The sequence below is a fragment of the Mixophyes fleayi genome, chromosome 2 (assembly GCF_038048845.1).
Source record: "Mixophyes fleayi isolate aMixFle1 chromosome 2, aMixFle1.hap1, whole genome shotgun sequence".
Taxonomy (NCBI): Eukaryota; Metazoa; Chordata; class Amphibia; order Anura; family Limnodynastidae; genus Mixophyes; species Mixophyes fleayi.
In genome coordinates, this window is record NC_134403.1 from 262603500 (window position 1) to 262631436 (window position 27937).

The window sequence follows — 27937 nt, forward strand, 5'->3', positions numbered from 1 at the left end:
CTCTTGTTTTGTTATGTACCTATAATCCCCTCCCCCCAACTATCCGCCCCCTCTCTCTCAGTTTTATGTTTAGAAAAAACAATGAGGAAACACTATTGCTTGTTGTAGCAAATCGTTTATTGTCATTTGATCTGCAAAAACAAACAGGCTATAAGAAAAAATGGAGTTGTGTATACTAATTCTTGTCTTATTTTCCCTTCCCGATAACACCAAACATAAAACTTGAAAAAAAAAAAAAGTAAAGTGCATTTCGATTTTACTTGTCATCATTACCACATATGATTACAGACTTGAAACTGCAGAGCTGTTTCTATAGGTAAAAGTATAATTGATAAATTATGTATTTTCTCTGTAAATAGGTGACATCTTTTTGTTTTTAATGAACACCATAAACATTTCTTACATTGACAGCAAATGTAACCCTTGTATGTTGTACATTTTCATGCCTGACACTAATTCTGTTATTTTCTGGTCTTTATCTCCCTAGTATTATCACATCCATTCTGTTATGAGTGTCTGTCAATACTCCCTACAACACTGACAGCTGATTGGCTGCATTAGTCCCACCCTCGGCAGGATGATATTACCAGGTCACCTGAGGCATGTTTGCCTTTGGACAGTTTATGAGTGTTCTTTTATTTGGGGGCAGTGTGTACAGAAATTCCAGTGAAAAGCCCAAAAAGTTTTTTGTTGTTTATAATGGACCTTTGACTTCTGTGCCAGTAAAGTGTTGAAAAGCCTATTTAATACCCTGTTGTATAATATATACAAAACCTGCCATACATTTTCTTCAGTTCAGTTTGATTACTGTGTGAACCTATACAGCCATTGGCAGGTTTTGATAAGGTTGTTTGAGACTACAGATTGTGGACAAGAGCAGTGTGTAGGCCTATATACTCCCTTTTCAAACTCACTGATGAATTAAACTTGAAAAAGAAACTTGAAAAAGAGATGAATGAGGTTAAGATAGGTTATGTGCCTGTATATTTCAAAGGACTCAAAAGAGACCCTTGCTTTAAACTCTGAAGGGGTCTGGAGTCAATATCAATTTTTTTAGGTGTGTATGATCAGTCTGCAAAAGGTATGTGGAATGGGGTTCTGAAATTGCCCGGGGCAAATATGATCAGCATTACTATAGAAAGTTAATCATTATACCTGCAAACAATTCCTTATGTGCACCTCCGCTTGTCAGCATTCTTTTTAGAAGGCTCAAAGTATACAATGGCTCTTAAAACTGTAATACTGTTCTGCTACTCAAAGGGACTGCACAGTCCAGAAGATGAGTAACTTTTCCTTTCACAAAACTACCGCTGTCTTTACCCCTGACGTAGCTTTTTATTAAATGCGGGTGGATATACAGACTGCAAAATAAGTATAACTGGCATGTAGGGTCTGTTCATGTCAGGACGCAACCTGGACGTTACTTGCGTTTCAAAAACGAGCACAGAACTTGAGAGTGGGTGCGACTGTATTCAAATACAAGTGGATCTCAAGATAAGTTTCAGTTTGAATCTGGGTGTAAGTACGCTCTGCTTAAACATTACTTGTTGTATGTTAACAGACAGGACACAGTGCAGGATATGCACAAGTATGTCTGCAAGTCATATACTATATAAAGTCATAATACTATAAATATTAATTAAAATGTGTTTTAAAAAAAATCTTTCCTTTTTCATTAAATACATATATTAGGATGAAGTGAACTGTACATACAATGCTTTTTTATGTTCTCTCATACCTGCATGCAAAAGTTTTTTGCTTTCTAGTGGTATGCATACGCGTAGTTTTTAATACAAAGACTATGGAGTGACAGTCATCACTACAGTCGGAACTTACACCTGGGATATATAGGGAATTGCCTAGTGCAGCATTTTAAAAAACCTTTTCCATTGCATTAGACCATCACTTACCCCTGATCACCATGTAATACATTATGAGGCGATATGGAGAGTACTTGTGATCACTTTGCTGTAACACATTTTGGAATTATCATATCTTCCCATAGAATACTCCACTTATTGCCACTTTAGATCCAAGAGGAATGCCATTATGTAACACTACACTGCCGAGCTGTACCGCAATAAACTAGCATTCTTTAGAATAAAGGCCACATTTGTTTGGTAGATTATGACAGCACTTATGCTTTCTCGTCATAATGTATGAAGTCATATTGCTGATTTTAACATACAGTAAAAGGGAGTGTTCCAGACTCTAAAAGTCTGAATAAGCAAACTTCTGTACTGTTTATGTTTATTGAACCTATGCAATTTGTGAGCTTCTCTGCCTACATGTACTTTTTATACTTGTAAAGGCTTACTTTCTTTCATATATAACCAGGTCTGCTTGCATTGATATCACAGCTCTGCGCGCAAAGATTGTAGAAAAAAAACTACATTTACAGTCATGCATTTCTGCATAATAGTAGCACTAAACTGTATCTATATATGTATCTCCCCTATGACATCATCACCAAGATACGTGTGCATACTTTCAAAAATTTCCAATCCGCGAATCAGCACATGTGGTGTGCCTAACCATTTCAAGCGCTAGGCTGCCTTGCACACCCCTCCAGACAACTGTTCATTGCCGCATACACCGGTGGCACGTGTGTGCGGCACCCGTTCCCCACTGCTTTGAAGGACAGCAGTGACAGGAGATACCTCCGGGATAAAGCTGCCCTGATCGGGAAGGCGAGACAACAAATCAGGAATGTCTCACTTAATTTGGGACAATTGGGAGGTATCTATGTGGCTTGGCTGGACAGATTAGTATTTAAATTCTGCTGCAGCTAAGCTGACACAGAATGAAGTGGTCAGCACAGAATGTACTAAATAAATGATAACTTGGGGCCTGATTCATTAAGGATCTTAACTTAAGAAACTTCTCATTTTAGTCTCCTGGACAAAACCATGTTACAATGCAAGGGGTGCAAATTAGCATTCTGTTTTGCACATAAGTTAAATACTGACTGTTTTTTCATGTAGCACACACATATCAACTTTAAATTTCAATGTACAAATAAGCTATCAAGTATTTGTGTTGCTACATGAAAAAACAGCCAGTATTTAACTTATGTGCAAAACAAAATACTAATTTGCACCCCTTGCATTGTAACATGGTTTTGTCTAGGAGACTGAAATGAGAAGTTTCTTAAGCTAAGATCCTTAATGAATCAGGCCCTTGAATCTGATTGGTTGCTATAGGCAACATCTCCACTTTTTCAAACCCGCAGTTTAGTAAATCTACCCCCTGGAATAAAGAGGTAGTGTAAAATCTCCCCAAAAGTTGGGATCTCCTTTCATATATGGAGATGCAAAATGTAATGAAAATCTGCAAATAAAAATATCAGAAAATAAAACAAAAACCATAGTATGTTACTACAAAATATTATTCAGGTAAAAAAATCGACTTATGGTAAGTATAATTTATAATAGTGCCTCTTAGAGTAAAAACAAAATCCCAGCACTGCCAGTATCCTATGTACAAAGCTCAGATCTGTATTCCCCTGCCCCATGGCACTCTCTGACATCACAGCAATGACCAGGAGTTCAGCTGCAGGAATGTTGATTTTGGACTCTGTACCGCTCTTTTTTCAGGATTGTGTTTTTGGTGAAAGTGTCAGTTAATGCTCACATGTCTGTAATACTTTAACAAAACTGATCTAATGATAAATCAGCTAGTTTTCTTCATTTAAATAATTTCCATTTCATATCATACTTTAGCAAGAACAAATATTTCCCAGAGTTCAGTATAGCTGGAAACATTAATTCATGCACTCATCATCTCCCGCATCGACTATTGCAATTCCCTCCTTACTGGTCTTCCCAAAGTCAGACTTGAACCCCTACAATCTATTTTGAACGCAGCGGCTAGATTGATTTTCCTTACAAACCGTTATTCCTCTGCTGAGCCACTCTGTCAGTCTCTACATTGGCTGCCTGTATTTCAACAAATCCAATATAAAATTCTTCTACTAACATACAAGGCCATCAACAAAATTGCACCGACATACATTTCCTCACTTGTCTCGAAATATCTCCCTACTCGACACCTCCGTTCTGCACAAGATCTACCTCTCTCCTCCACTCTCATCACATCCTCCCATTCTCGGTTACAGGATTTTTTCCGGGCTGCACCCACTTTGTGGAATTCCCTCCCACGCACAGTAAGACTTTCCTCTAGTCTTCAAACCTTCAAGTGTTCACTGAAAACCCATCTCTTCAGACAAGGTTATGATATTCCTCCACCACCATCTTAATTTCCCTAGATTACCCTATTACCATCCTCTACACTGCTAACGCAAGACAACAACCCTCTGACCAACATTGCCACACACACAGCCCACTCAATACTTTTACCTTTGCAGTCTAGCTGGTCCATTGTGCAATATGATGTAGCACATGCCCTTGTGTTTCTAACTCCCATTGTCCCATAGATTGTAAGCTTGCGAGCAGGGTTCTCTTACCTCTCTGTCTGTATGTATTACCCAGTATTGTCTTATCAATGTTTGTTCCCAATTGTAAAGCGCTACGGAATTTGCTGGCGCTATATAAATAAATGTTGATGATGATGATGATGTGATTGAACTAACTGTACAATGTACAGCAAGTAGATAGTAAAGTACTTGTGAAATAGAGTTATCTTTTTTCACTTTAAGATAACATTAGCCTTTTGCAATATTTCTCGATAAAACAGTGCTTTCTAAAGTATTCCAACTTTAATATGGTTGTGCAAAAGTTGTGTCATATAATTATTTAGGACCTCATTTAGAGTCGGGCGCAAAGTTTGTTTTAGGCGCAAGTGTCCAAGATGCAGGCGGATTTGGTGCTTTCTGCACATGCATGATAGTGTTTTTTTGTTGGATGCGCCTAAAACGGACTTTGCGTCCAACTCTAAATGAGGTCCTTAATGTGTTAGGGGGTCTATTCGTTTTTTTCAGTTGATGCTTTTCAATCCTTATCTCCTTGATAAGGATTGAAAAGTAACGGCAATGTATTAAAAAACTTCTCAGGGACAGCAGTGCCGATAACCTGCTGTCCCTGAGAAGTGTCTCACCTGATCATCGCAGTCTTTTCTCAATTTTGAAGGCGGTGATCTTCACTTTTTTTCTTTTCTTCTTTTTGTTAGTGCGCATGCGCCGACTGAAAACTTGGTGCATGCGCACTAACATCCTGGACAGCAAAAGGTGCGATATGTGACAGGGAGGGATCACATGATCCCTCCACACATGCGCTGTCCAGCTCTGCTCTTCAGAGCAGAGCTGACAGCTGCGAAAGTTTTCAGCTATGTTAATGTACGCCAGCTTCAGATGTTGTACATAACATGTAGAAAAAGAGAAAAAATTCTCTAGGAAGACTTTATTACATAGCGTTACTGAGCACTTCCCATACACTGTTATGGGGAGTGCTTAGGAAAATTATGAGAAATACAAAGCAGAAGATATCTGAGATATCTGCTGCGATGCTAGAATAATACATAGTAATTTAGTGGTTAATCCCCGAAAACTGTTGATTTACCTCTACATTACAGGCGGAAGATCTTTGATAAATAGGCCCCTAGGTGAGCTACACTGGGCACATGGGTCCATTTTCGAAAAATGTTCAGAACCATTTACTGAGATAACAGCTTGGGGGAAAGGGTTTATTAAGTATCTGTCAACTTAGAACATTGGTTGGAGATGTATTTAAGTGTTTAGAACTTTCTTGTATGCTTGATAGAAACGGAAATTTAATTTCACAGCCTTTCAATGCTGTTGGGTTTGGAACTTTGGGACATTCAAGAAAAGTCAGCTTTTTCTTCTTGATCTAGGCCGATGTAGCTTTTTGTGCTTAGTGAATAGTCATGTAAATTGTTTTTAGAAAGACTAAAAAAAATGTTTTACAACTTCTACCTTATTTTCAAAACCTATTCTCACTCACTCACTGGCAGGTTTACCTATCTTTGTTAAAGCAAAGCACTCCCATTGCATGCTATGGCTACTACCATTATTCATATCAGGTAAAGTAAGCAAGCCCACTGGACAGGACGGGGACCTTGATGACGTGATTTGTGGCGAAGACTACGCAATTGCAGCATTTCACCACAGGGCCAAATGACGTGATTTGCTGCACCACACATCCCTCTGAACTAGCCACTGGAACTGGAGAATCAGAAAGTGGGCAACTATGCCAGTAATATGGCACTGTGCACTTGGGTGCTGACGATATCATCCCTATGTCGATTAGGGGCATTTCTTGCATTGTATATATGGATATCTGAATATGGTTAGTCACAAGGGGAACATATATGCTAGACACAGTTTTATGTTATACCTCTCTGCAGGCTATAAGAAAACAGGGGTTGTGTATGCCAAGTCTTGTCTTATTTTAGGACATTTCCCTTCCCGATCACACCAAAATTATATAATACCCATCCCAGTAATGTCACACATATCGCCTCAACAACAGGCCATTGCATTCTGCGAGGATCACACCTCAATTACATTGACAGGGGGGCTCTGAGAAGAGCTAATGCTTTTTATTTTTCCCAGAAACCTCTATTTCAGCCTTACCTGACCACCAAATTTTTACACACGCTAGTTTCATTAAACACATGCTATCACACTTCTATATATTAACTTATAGCTGTCAAAGATGAGTCTCTGAATACTTTTCAAGCATCATACTTAATTTTTATATTTCTTTTTCTGCTAAACTTGGTTTTGTTGAATATTAAAGACAATTAATCTGGGCAGAAATATGAATATATCATTTTTTAATTCAGAAGCATACAACTTTACAAACATTAATAATTTTACAAGGTAGTGACTTTATTGTCGATGGCTCCAATTGACCTTGAACTGTAGAATGGAATGTATGTTCTACTACTGACATTCCATGCTAGTTATACATTCCTAGTTATATCTTCCATCATGCACATACAACTGGTAGTGGAAAAGTTATCAATGTAAACAATTATCATACTTCATTGAAAAAAAAATTCATAATCTGTAGTGTACTTTATCCTGGCGCACCTGTGTCAACAATGAACAGACTGGTACAACTAAAAATATTGCATGCCACCTATTTTACATTACAGATGACAATATCAAACATCTTATGACAGCAATAGAAATACTTGTCTCACCACAATTTACTATTACAATTTTGCGAGGACAGCTGAGCAATAGTCAGCTCCCCGGTGATACTGGCTGGCAGCGGTAAGACTGAGCTAACCACTTTGCCAGGCCAGTGTGGAGGCATATGTGCATGCATGCGTGAGGTGGCTTATGTATATGCAGTGGAACTGACAGCCTGGACTTGCACACATAAACAAGTAATAGGAAAACGAAAAATAGGTAGAAATAATAATAATATATATATATATATATATATATGTAAATATATCTACACACACTATATGGACAAAAGTAATTGGGCACACCTGTTAATTATTGAATTGAGGTGTGTTGATCAGACCCGTTGCCAGAGGTCTATGAAATGAAGCACCTAGCCATGAAGTCTCCTTTTGCAAACATTTGTGATACAAAATGGGTCGTTCTGAAGGGCTCAGTGACTTCAAGTGTGATACTGTGATAAAATGCAACCTTTGCAATAAGACAGTTTGTGTAGTTTCATCCCTGCTAGATATTCCACGGTCAACTGTAAGTGATATTATTAGAAAGTGGAGGTGTTTAGGAACAACAGCAACTCAGCCACGAAGCGGAAGATCACGTAAAATCGCAGAGCGAGGTCAACGATTGCTAATTCGCATGGTGTGTAAAAGTCACCAACGCTCTGCTGATTCCATAGCTGAAGAGTTCTGAACTTTCACTGTATTAATGTAAGCACAAAAGCTTAATGGAATGGGTTTCCATGGCTGATCAGCTGCATGCAAGCCTCACATCACCAAGACCAATGCCAAGTGTTGGATGGAGTGGTGTAAAGCACACCGACACTGGACTGTGAAGCAGTAGAAAAGTGTTCTGTGGAGTGATGAATCACACTTCTGTTTCTGGCAGTCAGATGGGCGAATCTGGGTTTGGCGGATGCCGGGTTAACGTTACTTGCCTGACTGCATTATGCAACTGTGAAGTTTGGTGAAGGAGGGATAATGGTATTGGGCTGTTTTCAGTGTTTGGGCTAGGCCCCTTATCTCCAGTGAAGGGCAATCTTAATGCTTCAGCATACCAAGTCATTTTGGACAATGCTATGCTTCCAACTTTGTGGCAATAGTTTGGGGAAGGCCCTTTTCTATTCCAACATGATTGTGCCCCAGGGCATAAAGCAAGGATTACAAATACATGGTTTTATGAGTTCGGTGTGGAAGAACTTGACTGGCCTGCATAGAGCCCTGACCTCAACCCCATCTAACACCTTTGGGATGAACTGGAACGGAGACTGCCGGCCAGGCCTTCTCATTCAACATCAGTGACTGACCTCATAAATTCTCTACAGAATGAATGGACACAAATTCCCTCATAAACACTCCAACATCTTGTGGAAAGCCTTCCAAGAAGAGTGGAAGCTGTTATCGCTGCAAAAGGGGGAGCAGCTCCATATTAAAGTATATGTATTAGAATACAACGTCATTACAGTCCCTGTTGGTGTAATGGTCAAGCGTCCAAATACTTTTGTCCATATAGTGTATATATTATATAAATAAATATGGAAACATTCATATTTTCCTGTAATATGCCTCTGCTATTGCCATCCTGAGATGTCCTTATTAATGGGGAAGCTTCAGACAAAGAGGCCTGGAGAATGCTATAGCAGATGATACCCAGACAACTAACATTCGAGAGGCTTTCATAAATTAGGAGAAGCGCTATCTCTGGCGAAAAAAACGCACTTTTCTCCAGGTGGAAAGCTTTTTCTCCCTATCATACATAAATAAGCCCCTGTGATTTTGTTTTGGGACAAACCTCGTTAGTGCATTATAAAATTCCATTAGAAAACAAAAGAACTCTACTTGCACTGCTTTCCTACTAAGCCACAAAGGGCTATTATACTTAAGTGGAAAGCTCGAGTCCTACACCCCTATCAATTAAATTTTAATAGGGGCTTCTTAATTCTAATTTTGGACTGTTCATCTTCATTGGTCTTCTCTCACCTCTCAAGCTCGTTTGATCAGAAATTAATTTTAAAAATAAAGGCTCCTTCATCTGCTTTCATAAGAGCAGAACGGGGGCCTATTCTCATCATGTACAGGACTGGCCACAGCCAAACAATGCCACCTGCAGGTAAAATAGCAGCTTAAATTATTGATATAACATGGGCCAAAATAAAAAGTGTTCTAAACAATAATTATATATGTGCGTTATGCGTCCTTACAGTATATCTTTCAGGATAACCAATTTCTCCCAGGACACAAGTTCTACTTTTGTTTTTCTAACATATTTTCCATTTGCAGTAATCTGGGCTGATTTATGTAACTGATGCTAAGGAAAAAGCCTTTTACATTTATGGTTGCTTCTATAGGAAAATATTTGGAGAAATTGGAGCAGCTCAGTGTGTCCTGGGGAAATGGGTCATGTTATGGTTTTTATATGTATTCAATATGTCTTTGAGTTTCCTTACAAATATTTGTATCTGCAGATACATTAGAGGATATCATTAGGGATTAAAGGAAAACTCAGCGAGAGAGGTACAATGTAATAATATGTTTTTACATGTATGGGATCAATTAACCAGAATGCTTGGGACAAAATGTTATCCAGATAAGGGGTTTTTCCAATATTTTGAAGATCTATGTTTAAAGTCTAATAAAACATATTTAAAATGCCCCCGAATACCTGTGCAGAAGCATTCACAATGAAAGCTGACGGCTATGTAGTGTAGTTTCTTGTTATCATGGTTCAGAAGGCATTTCATGGATTAGTGAGCAATAATCACTATTTTACATAAAAAAAATGTATCCTGTGATCAGCATATGGATGAACACAGCTCAAGTTGAACATATCTCTGGACATGGACAGACACTGGGGAGGCCTGAAGATAGTTTTGGTAGTTTAGGCCTTAACTATTGCAATCCCAATTATTATGTATTTGATAACTTACACATGCTAATCTTACAAAGAAACAACCAAAACCCCAATGGTAGCAAGTTCACCTCTTACTCCACAACTCAATCCTTCCTATATTTGGAGTAGGTCGCTAATATTAAGGATATTTAGCATTAGCCTTAGAGGAAAAACAATAGTAAAATAATTACAGGGCTCAAATCCAAAAGTGAGTAAACATATCATAAACTCACAACAGCTATACAGTGCAAAACAGGTAATAACTGCACTATGTGAACAGATCATCGTTAATGTTAACAACTTATTCAATAAATGTATTCCTTAAACATACTGAATAACGTTAATTACAAAGTGTGTTCGAGCAAATATATATATTTATATATATATATATATATATATATAGCTGTATGTATATATGTATATAGTATACTTCTATTAATAGAAAACTGCACCCTACAAGAAGCACAATCTATGAGGAACTCTTCAGTTTATGGAGCTGCACCTGTTGAACATGCCTTTCTCTACATTTTCCTGTTATGTACATGTAAAACAGATGTACATTGTTACTTATAGTGATCAGTCACTTCCCCATCACCTATTTTCACTTGTTGCTGAAAGCATGGTAGTGGGTTATACAGCATCATAATACGTAAATTTGTTGCAGCGTCAGCTGCTAATCCATAAACTGCATACAGGACAGACATACAGGGGGGGAGGTGAGTTAATTGAGGTGTAACAGAAGGCCTAATGCATAAATGTTTCAACAGAGGGAGGTACCAAAAGAGCGATTGGAAAGTGTAAGGAAGTCAGATGGAGCAAGGGTCAATGGACAGAGCTGACAGGTGGAAGGTGTATCTCTAGCTAGGAGTGGATGGACAGGGAGGTGTGATAATGCCTGCAAGAAGCTGTCAGGCTGTGTTTTCTCTCCTTGTATAGTGCATTCTGTTCTGCTACACAGATATTTTCTCTAGGGCTATACACCTGTCAAACCGTAACGCAGGTGTCCTAAGGTGAGCTCAGGAAGGACAGAAACCTCCCGTGGAGCAGAAGGGAAAAAGCTTGTTTGCAGTGGTTTTTAGTATGTATATATAAGATGAGGATCTTGACCATCTATTCCGGCTCCCGGAATGGGGCTTTGAGTACCTTAGATATCCTTTCTGGGTGCCAGAATGGATATCTGAACTACTTAACCATCCTTTCCGTGTGCCGAAACGGGGGTATGACTGCTTTCCATTCCAGAAGCTGCAATAGGACTCTGAGTCCCTTAATCTTCCATTATGGGCGCTGGGATAGGGTTTTGTGTTTATTAACCATCTATTATATCTGACATATGTGGCAAAGTAAATTCAATTAGAGTGCTTTGAGGAACTGCTTTTTATAATAAATAATCAATATCAGAAATATATCACTTTTACTTAGTACTAGCTGGAGAGATAGGGATTTTACAGGGTTAACACAATATAAACAAAGAAATAAAGTGCAAAGATAATTACGCCGGCAGTCAGAATGAAAGCTAAGGTACTCAGAGCCCTATTCCGACAGCCGGAATGAATGGTCGATGTCCTCAGAGCCCCATTCCGGGAACTGAAATGTATGGGTAAGGTACTTAGGCATCCATCCCGGCAGGGAGAATGAATGACTAATGTACTCAGAGCCCCATCCGGCAGCCGGAAAAATGGCTAAAGTACTCAATGCTTCATTCCGGCAGCCAGAATGGATAGGTAAGATCCACAGAGCCCCATTCCGGCAGCCAGAATGGATAGGTTAGATCCACAGAGCCCCATTCCAGCAGCCAGAATGGATAGGTTAGATCCACAGAGCCCCATTCCGGCAGCCAGAATGGATAGGTTAGATCCATAGAGCCCCATTCCGGCAGCCAGAATGGATAGGTTAGATCCACAGAGCCCCATTCCGGCAGCCAGAATGGATAGGTTAGATCCACAGAGCCCCATTCCGGCAGCCAGAATGGATAGGTAAGATCCTCAGAGATCCATTGCGGCAACCAGAATGGATGACAAGGGCACTCTGAGCCCCATTCCGGCAGCCTGGAATGGATGGCTAGGGTACTCTGAGCCCCATTCTGGCAGCCGGAATGGATGGTCGAGGTCCACAGACCTCCATTCCGGCAGCCAGAATAAATGGTCAGGATCCTCAGAACCCCATTCCGGCAGCCTGGAATGGATGGCTAGGGAACTCTGAGCCCCATTCCGGCAACCGGAATGGATGGTTGAGATCCACAGAGGTCCATTCCGGCAGCCAAAATGAATGGTCAAGATCCTCAGAACCCCATTCCGGCAGTCGGAATGTATGGGTAAAGTACATAGGTATCCATACCGGCAGGGATAATGAATGACTAATGTACTCAGAGCCTCCATTCCGGCACCCAGAATGGATGTCTAAGGTACTCAGAGCCCCATTCCGGCAGCCTGGAATGGATGGCTAGGGTACTCCGAGCCCTATCCTGGCAGTCGGAATGGATGGGTAAGATACTCAGAAATTAATTCTGGCTGACAGAATCGAAAATGACCATATATAACTACATGGACAACAACAATATATAGCTCTATACATATGTATATATATATATATATATATATATATATATATAGATATATAGATAGATAGATAGATACATACATACATACTTAGCTATCTGTTGTCGTTATTCACTTTGTCTATACACACACATGTGTCTATAGCTATATATATAATGTGGAATAGTTGTGCCACTCTTAGGATATATATATATATGTATATATATATATATATGCAATTAAAATGTACATCTGTTTTACATGTACATAACTGCTATAAACACTACACACATTACAGTGAACATATCTGTGTAGTAGAACAGAATGCACTATAACAGAATGAACAGTGAGAGACACTACAGCAGGCTTCACTGAAGACACCAAGCAGCAGTGGGGCGCTGCAGTGAGCTGACTCATTCCGACGTTTCGGCATTCCGGCAATTCCACAGAAATGTAAAACTGCAATTGTATAGCAGTAGTTGTGCGATGTTGCACAGGGATGTAAGCAATAACAGTAAACATACACTTTTTTCTTTTCGGCCTATATAGGTAATGTCCGGACCACCCCTAAATCAGGTAGTTTATGAATAACTCAAACTGACGGGCAGCGTTACAGGAAATGTACCACACTGTGTAAGTCAGTGATCATCATTCAAGAGGCCTGGTCATCAATGTGTTACAAAACATATTATTGTATCAAATTATGCATTTTTATAAAGACCTTAAATGTGTTGGGTATACTAACTGCATTCATGTTTCTGTGTTATTAGTGCACTTCATGGCACCGAATATAGTTTCACATTATACTGACAGTGTACAAAGCTATGTGTCTCTCAGTCACTGTACCTTTGTCTGCACATCACGGGGGTCCCAGTCAGGTCTCAGCTCCTGGATTAGACTTAGTGCGCCTGGAATGACATTCTGTTCATCCACAGAAATGCTGAGAGAGCGCAGTGTGGGGCTGTAACTGTGAGAGTGCAGCGAGAGGCTGTCACTGTGACACTGCTGCTCACCCATCCCCTCTTTGCTCTGAGACCTGGGCCCCCTCCTCAGGTGGGAAATACCCACTGGAGGGGGGAGAGGGCCGGGACTTGACACCCAGTGTCACCCTTCACTGTAGAGAGTGAAAAAAGACGACTAAAGGAGGAGGAAAGCACAGCCTACTTCAGTGGCCCTCCTACAGTCTGATGTCATAAGAGCTGGACTGTGGACACTGAATTCACTTCAGTGAATGTGCTGTTATTCCTCCTAATGTGGCTGTAAGGATTGTAAAAATAGCTCTTTCTAGCTGTCTCTCTGCTGTAGCAATTTCAGGATGTTTGATGCAAACTCCCTATATTTGCAGCTTTTTAGTCAAAGTTGGCAACTGTCCCTAATTTCAGTGGACAGTCCCAGGTCTGCATTAGCCCCCGAGAGTTTTTCCTTCATGGAAAAGTTCCAATTGTTAAGACTGACCAACTGCTTAGTTTAGATACAGACATTCCGCAAGGTAAGTTGAGTCTTAAGGCTAGATTTACTAAGATGCGGGTTTGAAAAAGTGGGGATATTGCCTATAGCAACCAATCAGATTCTAGCTGTCATTTTGTAGAAGGTACTAAATAAATGAAAGCTAGAATCTGATTGGTTGCTATAGGCAACATCCCCACTTTTTCAAACCCGCAGCTTAGTAAATCTAGCCCTTAGGATCTGGGATTACATTCCCTGAAAAAAAAAACATTTAATTGATAATTTTATAAAATTACAGAACTCTAGCATTATTTACTGAGGCATCAAAATGCGTAAAGAATAAGTAGTAGCACCTCAATGGTTTAGGAATTAAGGGGCATATTTATTAACTAGGGCATTTCGGACACAATCATTTTCATTACTTATTGCAATGATAAGGAATGAAAGATTGTGAGCATTTATTAAAAGTGTTCTGCTGGGACAGCAGTCATGATAAACGGCTGTCCCAGCGACCCCTATGTCCTATCTCTTCTATGGTCACTATCGCAAAGCTGCCACTTTTGTGACAGTAACTTGAGGGGTGAGCAGGTAGCATGCGGTTACTGCAATGCTCTCCCCATTGGCTTCAATGCCTTAAATCATCTTCAGATGGTGTCAGCCATCAGGCTGAAAATCGAAGAGGCATCTCTATATGAAAAAAAGTTAATAAATCATCTTTTTATCATTGTTTATCTCCTTTCTGTCTGAGTATCCCAAGTTTTTTAAGTGGGTGGAATAGAACAACTTGTTACCAAGCAGAACAATAGTCACAGCAGCAAAGAATAATTCAGGATATTAGTGTGATCATTATGTGGGAAACATTGACTTGTTCACTAGAGTATGAGTAAAGTAAGGGCAGGCAGCCTGTGTCAGACAGATTGGCTGTATGCGAGGAGGGGAATGGAGGAAATTTTGAAGCCACATTCCGAGAATTTGGCTTCGTAACCAGTGGTACATTTCATGGTAGCAAAGATTGTGCAAGAATGGTTTTCATCCCAATATTCACATATTAGGTGTCTGAGGGACTTATACCCTGCCTCCTATGCCATAGATTCTACTACATACTAGCCTACTCTCCCAGAAATTTCCAGGAGACACCCAAATTTCGGGGAGTCCTCCCAGACTCCCGAAAGAGTAGGCAACTCTCCCGGCTCCTAAAAAATGCCGAAATTCACGGCATTAAATATCGGGGGTGGGGCTTAATTATGTCATTAAGCCCCATCCCCACTATTCAATGCGGTGACTTTAGGCATTTCATAGTGGGGGCGTGGTTATGGTGACGCAAAGATGCCCCCTCCTACCCCTGTCACATGACCTGTCCCATAGGCAAACCAAGGGGGGTTTCCTAGTGCCTGGAAACCCCCATCCAAGCCTGGGGCACTGTATAATTGAGGTGGCTTCACACGGCTCTGCTTGAAAAGGGAGAGCTGCGTGCACCTAACAGTAATGCAGGCAGTATTGCCCATGTATATTATAGGCATAGGAAGAGTTGTAGAGCAGCCAAGCACGGTCTAATATTATAGCCACGCCCCCAGTTACTAGACATTCATGTGTGCAGGGCTAAAAACAGTATTTCCACAACGGACTCTGTAAGACATTTTCCACAAAGGATTTTGAAGACTTTTTTCTTTCACTCAGGTCTTTGTGCTTTTTTATTTATTGAACAGTATGTGATTAAGTGTAGTACAGATCGAATTGAATTTCAGTGAAGATGTTATCCAGCTCTCTTTGGGAATCAATATATAAACACCAGTGGTAGTAATGCTTTGGGAAAAGAGAGTAATAGATAAAAGAAAATATCAGCACACTGACAAAGTGAACCTTTTAATAAATAAAACGAAACAGTGTAAAGATGCAAATATGTGAAATGACAGTAAGCGTGTAGCAATACAGGTCATCAAGATAACTGCGTCCCAGCGTTCTTACTACATGTTTTGGTACCTCTCCCTTCAACAGGAAATATGAAACACAACATAGTATAATTGTGTTTATTAAAGGGTTCAATTGGTCTATAAGCCTATATATATGGGAGCGCTCCCATCTCCTAAAAGCATTTAGAGATGATAGGAAATGTTTCTGTACACATAATATGCAATTGTCAAACACCTTGTAATAATGGCTAGAATAATTTCCCATTGACGGGAACAAAATGAATTAAAGTGGCTTTAAAGACTGAGAACAGGGCTCATCAAATGAGCGTTCTAGTTTTGTGTTTTGTAAAAAATATATGACCTATTCATGGAGTCCAAAGTTTACCAAAAATGTTTTACTGTTGCATAACATAGGTTAATAGAACATTAAGAACCAAACACTAATAGAAGTGAACTTTATTACAAAGAACTATGTAAATACTGTAACAAAGAAAACAATTGTGATTTCGGGGGGGAAAATAAGTCAAGTTTCAGTAAATCAACTCTGTCAATCATATTCTTCATTAAAATTATGACTGAAGAATATATAGTGATTTTTCTTATGTTTATTTAATTTGATTTTGTGTGCTTAACCAAAACTATGTACATAAACTTATATCTATATAGGGAGTAATAGAAACACACTACTAAACTAACCTCCCTGTCTTTTTTTACTATATGTTCACCAGGAATAATGTCCCATTCTGTGCACAAAATTATTGGGGTTTATTTAAAATCAGATATTTACCTATGTTTTTATAAGTAAGGAAATGTGATTAGACCTAAAGCTTAGGCAACCTTTGGCTTCCCTGTTCTTGTTGTGCTACAAATCTCAACAACATTGTAGATTATCTAACTGTGATTTAAAGAGCACCCAGTCTTTGACCTTATTTACATAAATACAGTATCTTTATAATCAATATTTGAAATTCAAGGTCAACATTTCTAACTGTTTCACTGTCAGTTTGCGAGCAGAAGGGAATTAGTGTTAATTTGTGTTACTGTCATGCAAAGAATTTCTACATTCAGAAATCAGTTAAAGGGACGTAGCAAATCCAATACGGTTATTACGCCGGTCAAATTCAGTGTAATACTGTCCTATGAATGTAGCTCCCAAAATCCAAATAGGTCCCGTGGGAGGAGGGATGTCCAGACCAGAGAAAGCGACATAGCACACCTCCTCTCCAAAATGCGATTGCTGTAAGGGAAAAACAAGCGTGAGGCACAGCTATCTAAGTGACATATAACAGCGACACTGACTTATTTCAGTCTTGTAACGACAGCCTTTAGACTGTGGTCACCTCACAAACTACAGTAGAATGCACCATCAAGTGTGCAGTACAGCATTGATATTGATACGGTAACATTTTCCCTTTTAAAGTATGCAGAAGAATGTTTGTAAATATTTTCCAATTAAAAAAAAAAGTTCACAAATTGTTATATTACTAAGCAATGTGGTTTAGCGCAGTGATTTTTAATAATATAAAGTTTGGCGCACTCCCACAAAAATGTGTTTGTTAGTTATATATCTGTTAGTTATTAGAAGACTGTCAGCTCGAGCGATTAGCAGAGCCATAACTTAGAACTCTAGCGCCTGGGGTGAGAAAGACAAATGCCGCCCCCCTAGCCCTCAATTTTAACCATATGAACCTAAAATATTCCTAAATTGCACCCCCCTTCAGCGTTGCGCCCTGGGTGATCGCCCCTGTCGCACAGCCCTAGTTATGGCCCTGGCAATTAGTTTATTTGATTGTAAAGGCATGTCTGCGCCTAGCAACTAGACCTATTCAGGTTTCATCTGGAAAGTCAGGTTTTGACATTTACTATGCAGTTCTTAGATCATTTGTATCAGATAGGTGCAAATTTTGAGAGTGATGGGAGTAATATTACAAGATGTTTGGAGTCATGTATCCTCCCTATCGCCTATTACCACGTATGTTATATACATGATAACAGGAGATAGGAAGGATACATGAAAATAGTTTGAGAGGCAAGAGATACGAGATAAAGAGGAGAGCAAGGGCAGGTGCAGGATTGTTACATGAGGGTGAGGTGGTTTTGCCTTTTCCCAAAATACTCATTTTTTATATATAGAATCTATAAAATCTATATACAGAAAATTTATAGGCACTGCTCCGTCCATGAAAGCACTTGTGTACTGCTAGAAATGGTGGTAGAAGATTTGCTCTTCTTTTTTTTATACAGTGGAGCTCCTTATGAAGCACACAATGGCTTTTCTACATTTTTGGACCCAAAGTTGGTGCCTGTATAAAAGACAGGTCACTCAATTGTCAACCAGCTACAATGCTAGATAGCCTGGTTTAATTTCCACTAATTTATTGAGAGCACAAGTATGAGGTCCCCCAGCCATAGTGAAAACCAGCCCTAGGTTGGTCAGTGCAAGGCTGGTGTCTCTATAGGCAGGAGTGCAAAAACTGGGGCCTTTTCTATTAGAATATAAAAATACAAGCCATTTTCAAATAAACTTTAACTTAAGTAAAGACTTTCTTTCTTGATCTGCAAAAATCAAAATGGTTAAAAACAGAAAATAAAAAAAACCCTGTAATGTAAAGAACCCAGCTATACACTCAAGTTGCCCTTTTTAAAAAATGGACTTTTATGAATTTTTCCTCCCTTTTAACTATGTTGGATAAAAAAACAAAACATTTTTTTTTATATTTAATAAAGTGGCATAATTAAGTTTACTTGAAAATATTGTGTATGTGTATTTTTTGCCATAGGGACCCCTGCCCATTTTATTGGGACCATTCAGTTGGCAGAGTTCATTACCACAGCCTGGGGGTCAGGAACACCACCAGTGCTTTTCAGCGCAGGACTAGTAACCTCTGGAAAAGTGATATAGTGTTTTGCACCCCAGTAGACGTACAACGCCTGCACTAAGCAGCCTGGGGCTAGTTTTTACTATGGGAGGGGGGCCCCGCAATTGTGGTCTCTCTATTATAGCGTAAACCAGCCCTGGCTGTATTGTTCGTTTTCTTTTTAATATTATCTCTTATACTTCAAATAGCATGAGACGTGTGAAATCGGGAGCGGGGCCAGGGTCACAGGGCAACACGGTGGGGGGGATTTCCAGGAAACAGTTGAAGTTAAACAACTCTTCTGGTGTCTCCATGTTGCACTTTGGTGGAGAAGCACATTTACAGGCGTACACCAGGCAATGTAATAAAACGCTTCACACACAGAAAAGTGACAAGTATTAAAACCAGTCCCGATGTCCCCCCAATCTCATTATTATTTTACCCAGAAATAACTAACTCATCGAGCAGGATTTTAGGACACAAACACCTATACATCCACGAGAAGCAAGTATGAAAAGGATGTCTGCACCTTTATGTGTGTTGGGCAGACCATTGAGGCACAAATGTAAGGTGTTTAGTGATGCACATTGCAAATTACTTCTAGGGTTTCTGGCAAATTGGGGGGATTAAATGTGTAAAATAGACCTAAAGGTCTAATAGTTTGTGAGATACACTCTAGCAGACCATATCTAGCATTTACCGTTCCTGCAGACTCATCATTTCAGTGGGTGGATGAGGACTATGCAGTGCTCTATCTTGGGCTACAAACCCATCATCATTGCATTTGCACTGAGCAGAACAAATCACTTTTTACATTGCTTTGTTCATTCCGCATATAAGGAATGCAATGAGAAGAGATCTATGACTTGCTGGAGTGGATCTTAAGCGAAGTCTAGGTGCGAGGGAGCAAGGTCTGGTTGAATAGCCAGAGGAGTGATGAGCTTCTGGGAATCTAGGCAATGGATGCAGTAGCTAACCAGTGTTTTCAACATGATAAAGTAAATTCCTTGTGTTCCCAACATGAGGAGGTAAATTCCCTGGAGTGGAGGGAAATGGGAAATTCCTCAGACAGATTGTAAAGGGAATATACAAAGGCAGACTAGGGAGCCAATACACTGAAGCCCTGTGGAAGCTAACAGAAATATATATTCTAGCACCCTAGTGGCTCACAGAACATGCGTAAATAGTGCGCCAAGATGTCCAGAGTGCGGGAAGGAGGCGTGAGCGGTCATGTGACCACAGTTATGAATTTCAGCATGTACAAGCCATATAACGGTCAGGAGCGGACGCAGTTAGAGAGAATAAAAGTCGACGGCGCCTCAAATAGAACCTAGAGAAATGCGCTGGGCACAGCCAACTTAGTAAGTCTGTTGTATGACACTGCTGATGTCTGCCAGAATATACAGTAGTGGTTCCCGGGTGTAGGCAATGAACTGCATAAGCCCAGCCCTGTGAAGATAGAAAGGTGGAGAAAAGGCAAGTGGTAGGCATACACCGATCAGCCACAACATTAAAACCACCGGTCTAATATTGTGTAGGTTCCCCTCATGCCGTCAAAACAGCTCTGACGCATTGAGGCATGGGCTCCAGAAGACCTCTGAAGGTGTCCTGTGGTATCTGCCACCAAGGCATTAGCAGCAAATCCTTTAAGTCCTATAAGTTGCAAGATGGGACTTACATGGCTCGGACTTGTTTTTCCAGCACATCCCACAGATGCTCGATTGGATTGAGATCTGGGGAATTTGTAGGCCATGTAAACACCATGAACTCTTTGTCATGCTGCTCAAACTATTCCTGAACAATTTTTGTATTGTGGCAGGACGCATTATCCTGCTGAAATAGGCATCAGGGAATACCGTTACCATCAGGAGGTGTACTTGGTCTGCAACAATGTTTAGGTACGTGGTACATGTAAAAGTAACATCCACATGAATGCCAAGACCCAAGGTTTCCCCGCAGACCATTGCCCATAGTATCACACTGCCTCCACCGGTTTGCCTTCTTCACATAGTGCATCCTGGCACCATCTCATCGGTAAACGACACACGCTTCCGGCCATCCAAATGATGTAAAAGAAAATGTGATTCATCAAACCAGGCCACCTTCTTTCATTGCTTCATGGTCCAGTTCTGCCACTCATGTGCCCATTGAAGGCTCTTTCAGTGGTGGAAAGGGGTCAACATGGGCACTCTGACTGGTTCATTGCTACTCTGAGAAGCAATGTGTGTTCTGACACCTTTCTATCATAGACAGCATTAACTTATTCATCATTTTGTGCTACAGTAGCTCTTCTGTGGAATTGGATCAGACGGACTACCCTTCGCTCCCCACATGTATCAATGAGCCTTGGGTGCCCGGAACAATGGTTGCCTTTCCTTGGACCACTTTTGGTAGGTACCGACTGCATGCCAGGACACCCCATGAGACCTGCCGTTTTGGAGACGCTCTGACCCAGTTGTCTAGCCAAAACAATTTGGCCCTTGTCAAAGTCGCTCAGATCCTTACGGTTGCCCACCTCAACTTGACACACATTTAGTTCAAGGACTGGCTGTTCACTTGCTGCCTAATATATCCCACTCCTTGACAGGTGGCATTATAACGAGATAATCAATGTTACTGACTTCACTTGTCAGTGGTGTTAATGTTGTGGCTGATCTGTGTATACTAGATACACTATATATTAGAGTGTATCATGCAAATGGTGAAACATATTACATAGCCAGTTACAGTTTATGTAACTGCTAAAAATAAAAAGTCGGCAAAGAAAGACTTTTCCTTTAACATATAATGCAATAGTCAAAAATATTATGGGATAGGAAATAACAGGTAATAGTGATAATCTACAGCTTCCCAAAAACCTTCAGCATAAAACATATATGTTTATTATGATCGTTATCATTCTTTTGGATACCCCTTGAAGTATCTGATAAGTTGATTTGAATTATGCTGCATTTATTTTATCATCAGGTTTGTAGGTATCATTATAATGTCTGTTTATTGACATACCCGCAAGGTGTATGCTGGTCCTTTGAGCGTATACTCATGTCCTCCCATATGAAATGAGATCTCAGGAAGCTGGGAAACTTTATCACAATCCACAGTGTACTAAATGAGAATGAACATCATTATTGCAGAAGTAGCAAACATCAGAGAATGGGGAGTAATTGGAGAGTGATACAAATGTCTATTAAAAGGAAATAGAAAAGGGATTAAAATGCACAGCAGGGAAGTTCTCCTTGTTTCATACCAGAATTAACATACAAAAATAACCAATAAAGATACGGACACCAAACTAACGTTGGAATAAAAATAGGATTTATTAAATGGCTTAAATGCTGGAAGCTAAGAGAACTGAAAGGCGGACAAGAGCAGGGCAGTCAGCAATAACAAAACCAATAAGGTGGAAAGGTCAGACCATAGTACCACCAACCCAGGATCATACCTTATCTATTGGCCGGTGCGAAATATCTGTCCAACGGAAAGACTACACGCCCTTATAACCGCCAGTAAAACCTTTAACATGCCGGCCACGGGTCCTACTCACAGTCGGACCAAACATGTGATGACACCACCAACCAAAAGGGGGTGCAGTGACCTATGACAAGATAACCCGAGCACCATATGCAACCTTGCCGACTGCACTGCTCTCCCACCTACTAAATACCTAAACCAAGTTTAAACCCCTACCCCTAATACTGCCGGGCGGGCGGGAGGAATCCGGAAGCAGAAGACAGATCTGCAGGCACACTGTTCTATATATAAACCCTAACTACACCCATGTCCTTTTGGCTAACAAAATATAACACACCCCCTAACTGGCTGACACTCCAATCACTCACCCGCGTGATTTTACCTACGTTTATGTCAAATGGACACACTTCCCATATGAGATTTACAGCCCAGCTTAGGCCCATACCATATGTGTGGTGTTTGTATAACTTTAGTATTACAAAATGTTTACTTTTTCATTGGCTGTAAGTAAATTTACTGATCTTTTTGACAACCATATTTGGAAGAGTCTTCCATTACAATACCTGGCACAATGATACATGAATAATAAGCATTAAGTGTTGCATCCTGTATCAAGCAGGTTTTTGAGACATGATTGCACTTACAGGAACTTTTCAGAGTATACTAGCTAAACACTGACCCCTATGGGTAAGTCTTGATATTGTCTATCAGATTTGTATGCTTGATTGATTTTCAATTTATGTCATCAATTGCAAAAATGTTTTTAATGTAATGCCATAGATTGCACAGGAAAAATATATAAAATACTGTTTTATGTGGATAAGAATACATTTTGTTTGGCAATATCAATTTTAAGTATAGCATCATGTAGAACAATGTATTGTAGTTATGAAATATGTACTTTCAATATATTATTATATTTATAAAATTTGCAAAATGATAATTAAAGAGTATTGAAGAAGGTTTAACAATGCTTAGATTCTGGAGGTATATCTCAACAGCATATAATACATTTTTAAGTGATTTACAAGTAGATTTACTAATCACCAAATTTACCAAATTTAGTAACTGGAAATTAACCTATACATCACAATATTTCCAAACTTCTAACAAAAAAAAATCATCAGGTATAGCAGAATCACTGAAATAACCGACTTATCTATGAGAGCTTGATTTAAACGCATTGATCTTAGAAATCGCCAAAAATTATTTCACTGCTTTAAGACACTCAAGATTAGTTCAAAACTAGTGACGTTAAAACAAAATCTTTAAGGCATGTAGAAACATTGAAATGAGTGGGCCCATTTATTTGTTGTTTCCAACAGTCAAACATTCAGGCTAGGGGATAAATGTATCAAGGTCCGATTTTTTCTGCATTTTAAAATCGTGGCAAATCACGGCTAACAATGCACGATTTTAGTCCCCAAGTCGCCAGATGTATTAAACTGCGATTTTTACTCTGATCTTAAAACTCGCTGGTAATCTCTGGCAATTTGCTGCGATGTCAAACACTCCAGTGTTTAGCAAACTCTCCTGTGTTTTCCTCATCTAGCTGTGAGATTAATAAACACGTCACTGTTACACTGCCCTGTCTATAAAGCCGGATATCCGGCATCTGTCAAATGTCTAAATATGGATAAAAGGTTTTTTTTCTTTTTTAAAAAAAGCTTGGGGTCTCCCCGCCTGAGCACTATTAACCCTAGTGCTGCCAGCCTACTGCTGGTTACGTGAAAATTGGGGAAAGAATTTGCGTGGGGTCCCCCCGATTTTCACATAACCAGCACTGGGCAAACCAGAAGGGGTGGGGAGGACACGGGGCAGGGGTCCCCCTGCCATAATGACATACCAACCCCAGGCTGTTCAGCGCTGGGCTGGATTCCCTAGGGACTGGGGTCTGCCGAAAAAAATAAATGGACCCCCCCTCTAAGAATAACCACCCCAGTGCTGAAAGCACTAGGGCTCTTCCTACCCCCTGTGGACAGTAGGGTAATAACGCCAAAAATAATGTAAAATAACAAACAGACGCCATTTTGTTTTATAGAACTACAAGTCCCAGTCAACCCGGGCTAAACAGTCTGGGCATGCTGATGCTTGTATAACTACAAGCAACAGCATACCCATGGCAGCCAGGGCATGTTGGCACTTGGAGAACCACAAGTGCCAACATGCCCTGACACCCAGGGCTGGCTGAGACCTGTAGTTCCACAAAAGAAAATGTTAAATAAACCACAACTCCCTGTTTACAACAACACACTTTTAATAAAAATAATAAAATCGCAATAAAGACAAATACACCCCCTCATTTATACCACATACATTTATTTGTTATTTTACATTATTTTCTTTACTCTACTTTACCCTACTACCCACAGCCCACGGGGGGTAGGAAGAGCCCTAGTGCTTTCAGCACTGGGCTAGTTATTCCTAGAGGGGGAGCCTGCTCGTTTTTTTCGGCGGACCCCACTCCCTAGTGAATCCAGCCCAGCGCTGAACAGCCTGGGGTTGGTTGTCATTATTTCAGGGGGACCCCTGCTGCGTGTCCCCCTGCTATAGTTGGTTTGCCTAGTGCTGGTTATGTGTAAATCGTGAGGACCCCACGCAAATTTTTTCCCTGATTTTCTCGTAACCAGCAGTAGGCTGGCAGCACTAGGGTTAATAGTGGTTGGAAGGGGGGACCCCACGCTTTTCTTTAAAAACGTATCTATTTTTAAACATTTGACAACTCCTGGACCTCCGGCTCGATAGACAGGGCAGTGTATTAGTGATGTGTTTACTAATCACGCTGCTAGCAAGCAGCTTGTTGTATTTAGCGATTTTTAAAGCAAACAGGAGAATTTGCTTAATCGCAGCTTCATACATTTGAGACTTGGCAAACAGTCGGGACTTTGATCTCTATCGATTTTGGAAATACCGATTTTGACAGGAACACATCTCTGGTGATTTTCCATGAAATCTCAGCTTCATACATCAGTGAGTTTCAACTCTCCCGAGAAAATTGCTGGATTTGCAAAATCGCACCTTGATACTAGGTGTGCTAATAACTTCATTGAACTGAATTGGCACACTGAAGTGAACGTGAAAATCTCCATCATTGGGGTTTTCTACTACTGTCCAAAAGGGCTATTTATAGAATAGCCGGATATTTGGTTCAAACAATCTTGGCATTGAAAGTGTTTTACCACATCAATAGATAATCATAATTTTTTTAAAATTATTCACTCATTGATAATGCTGGTTAACACTTTGATTATGTTTAATATTGAAAGTTTACAACTATTTCATTAATATAATTGCAGTGGGAGCTTTCAGTATTCAGCATAATCATATGGTGTTAACAAATGAATTAACCAACCCTTGAAGATTTCCGAATCTTTGTTGATGTGATAAAAAGCCAGTTAAAGTTCCTGATACATGAACACACAAAAAACAAATGCAGGATCTTATGGAATAGACTTGGCACCTGCAGCATGGTGTCCAGACAGGGCCGGACTGGGACTAACAATCAGCACTGGTATTTAAAGCACACAGGCCCACCTCTGTCCCAGGTAATAATAATATTATTAATAATAATTACAGTACTGTTTGCAAAGATGATTGTTATGTGGTGTCATATGAGATACAAATGTATTACGTGCAGCTTAACTCTCTATTTGCAGCATAGGGCGCACCTAGTATCAGACAATGATATATACAGGAGCAGCAAGAGAAATTTGGGTCTCAGGTACAGTGAACCTTTGGGGCCCTCCTCAATAGATGCAAAGAAACTGTGTACCGAAAAAGGCGTGACCACATTGTGCTGGGGTGTGGTCAACATGAGGCGTTGATACATACATTGTAATAAAACATTACATTTATCATGCCCTCCCAGCCACATTATGACACCCCCAGCCCACTATACTTATCTATGCTTCTGGTGCTGTTGGCATCCATCAGGGTGGGAACTTCCTGTAGAGTGAGCAGGGAAGCTCTTTGTCTCATGAGATTACCAAATCTTGTGATACTAAGAGCTTCTTGGCTGTGCCCTGTCCAGGGACCAGGAGCAGCTTTTACCTCCCTTCCCCTAACCAGAGATAGATTAAGGCTCGGGGGGCCCAGGGTATTTAAGACAGCAATGCCCCTGTTATTTAACATTGTTATCATTTTAGACAAATTTTAGACAAATACACGGGCAATACTGTGTATTATACTGTTAGATGCGCACACTTCTGTCTTCACAAGCAGTACAGTGTGAAGCAGGCCATACCTACCAACTGTTCTGTCGGATCAAATCCTGACTAAATGAGACAGTCACCCAAATTCAGGACTGCTCCACTAGATTCAGGACAGTCAACAGACTGTCCTGCTATCTCCTACATGTTCTTGTCACTTTCACCATTTGTGGTTGCTGGTTTCTTTAGTTGATGCTTGTTTGGATCCTGTTTTGTTGGAGGCCCTATTTGGAAAATAAAAAGGGTACATGAAATTCAGAAAACTGTAACCATCTCCGGCATCAAATCAATATAGTTCTCATATTTAATAATTAGGTTTCCCTCAAGCCCCAGAATTGAAATAATATTATTCACATTTGATAGATATATTTACCTCTAACCAGCCCGGACATTAATTTAATAGTATTCCTATTTAATAAATAAACCTATTTCCCTCCCTCCAAACAGCCCCACCAATAAATTAAATTGCTCCACCATCACCCCACAAATAAAATAGCATCCATTAAATAATTAGCCCCCACCTACACTCAACCATTACATTAATAGCCTACCTCCCACATTATATTAAGACTCCCCTTCCCTCACACATCACTCACGCCTGAGTGTGTGTCCCCAATTGATATTAAGCCACTATAGAACCCCCAAATCATATTATTCCATATAGTAGTGTCCCAAATCATATTATGCCACAATAGTGACCCCCAAATCATATTATACCACGGAGTTGTGCCCCCAAATTATATCATGCCATACAGTAGTGCCCCCAGTTCAGGAAAGGTTGTTTAATGAGTAATAAAAAATACATTGCACACAACAAATGATTATGTGTACATCGCACACAACCTGATTATGGCATCCTGTGTTTTGCTTTCCTGCTGGGAGCACTGGCAAGGAGGGATCTGCAGCTATCAGCTAAGACAGGCAGTGGGGAGCAGGGAAAGAGGAAGAAGGAGGTGAAGATAAGGAAGAGGGGAGGGAGGGGATGGAACAGCCCTATACGCGCGGCAGTGGCAGATGTAGTAAGCTGGCTGGTTCCTGGGGAGGAGCCAGCCACCAGAAAGCCTGTCAATTTTGGGGCTGGCCCCATTAGTTCTCAGGTCCCGGAATTATGTAATGCCATCCTGCACCAGCCTATCCAGCCATTGGCCCTTCTGGCAATTGCCAGATGGCTAGTCCGCCCCTGTGTCCAGATGTATGGCTATACCATAGACCAGTGGTTCCCAAACTTTTGCAGTTCGCGGCACCCTTAGAGTCTCCAAATTTTTTCAAGGCACCCCTCCAAAATAATTATTGAGCAGTCCTGTTTTAGAAGTAGTTCGGTCAAAAAAATGTAATAAGTATTTAGGTCAGGACAGAAATACTTATTTAGTTGTATGCAAAAATGCCCCCTCTGTATCCAGACACTCTGCCCTCAGGCACTCTGCCCCCTCTGCATCCAGACCCACTGCCCCCTCTGCATCCAGACACACTGCCCCCTCTGCATCCAGACACACTGCCCTTTCTCACACTG

The 27937-nt window shown here is 40.3% G+C and overlaps 2 protein-coding genes across 3 annotated transcripts in view; both read right to left on the reverse strand.

Annotated features, from left to right (window-relative positions):
* The window catches only part of ETNK2 (ethanolamine kinase 2), a 48626-nt gene extending 34944 nt beyond the window's left edge, over nucleotides 1–13682 (reverse strand). Inside the window, exon 1 of the mRNA XM_075196062.1 lies at nucleotides 13381–13682. Within this exon, the coding sequence (XP_075052163.1) occupies nucleotides 13381–13551 (171 nt within the window). The 5' untranslated portion in view covers nucleotides 13552–13682. The remainder of the gene's footprint in view (nucleotides 1–13380) is intronic.
* Nucleotides 13683–15827: 2145 nt separating this feature from the next.
* REN (renin) overlaps nucleotides 15828–27937 on the reverse strand; it is a 29949-nt gene continuing 17839 nt past the window's right edge. The window contains exons 8-9 of one of the 2 annotated variants that reach the window (XM_075198148.1): nucleotides 21755–21853; nucleotides 15828–17127 (exon numbers count right to left, since the gene is read on the reverse strand). In XM_075198148.1, the coding sequence (XP_075054249.1) occupies nucleotides 16966–17127; nucleotides 21755–21853 (261 nt within the window). In that variant the 3' untranslated portion in view covers nucleotides 15828–16965. The remainder of the gene's footprint in view (nucleotides 17128–21754; nucleotides 21854–27937) is intronic. The other variant, XM_075198149.1, reaches the window with a different exon arrangement.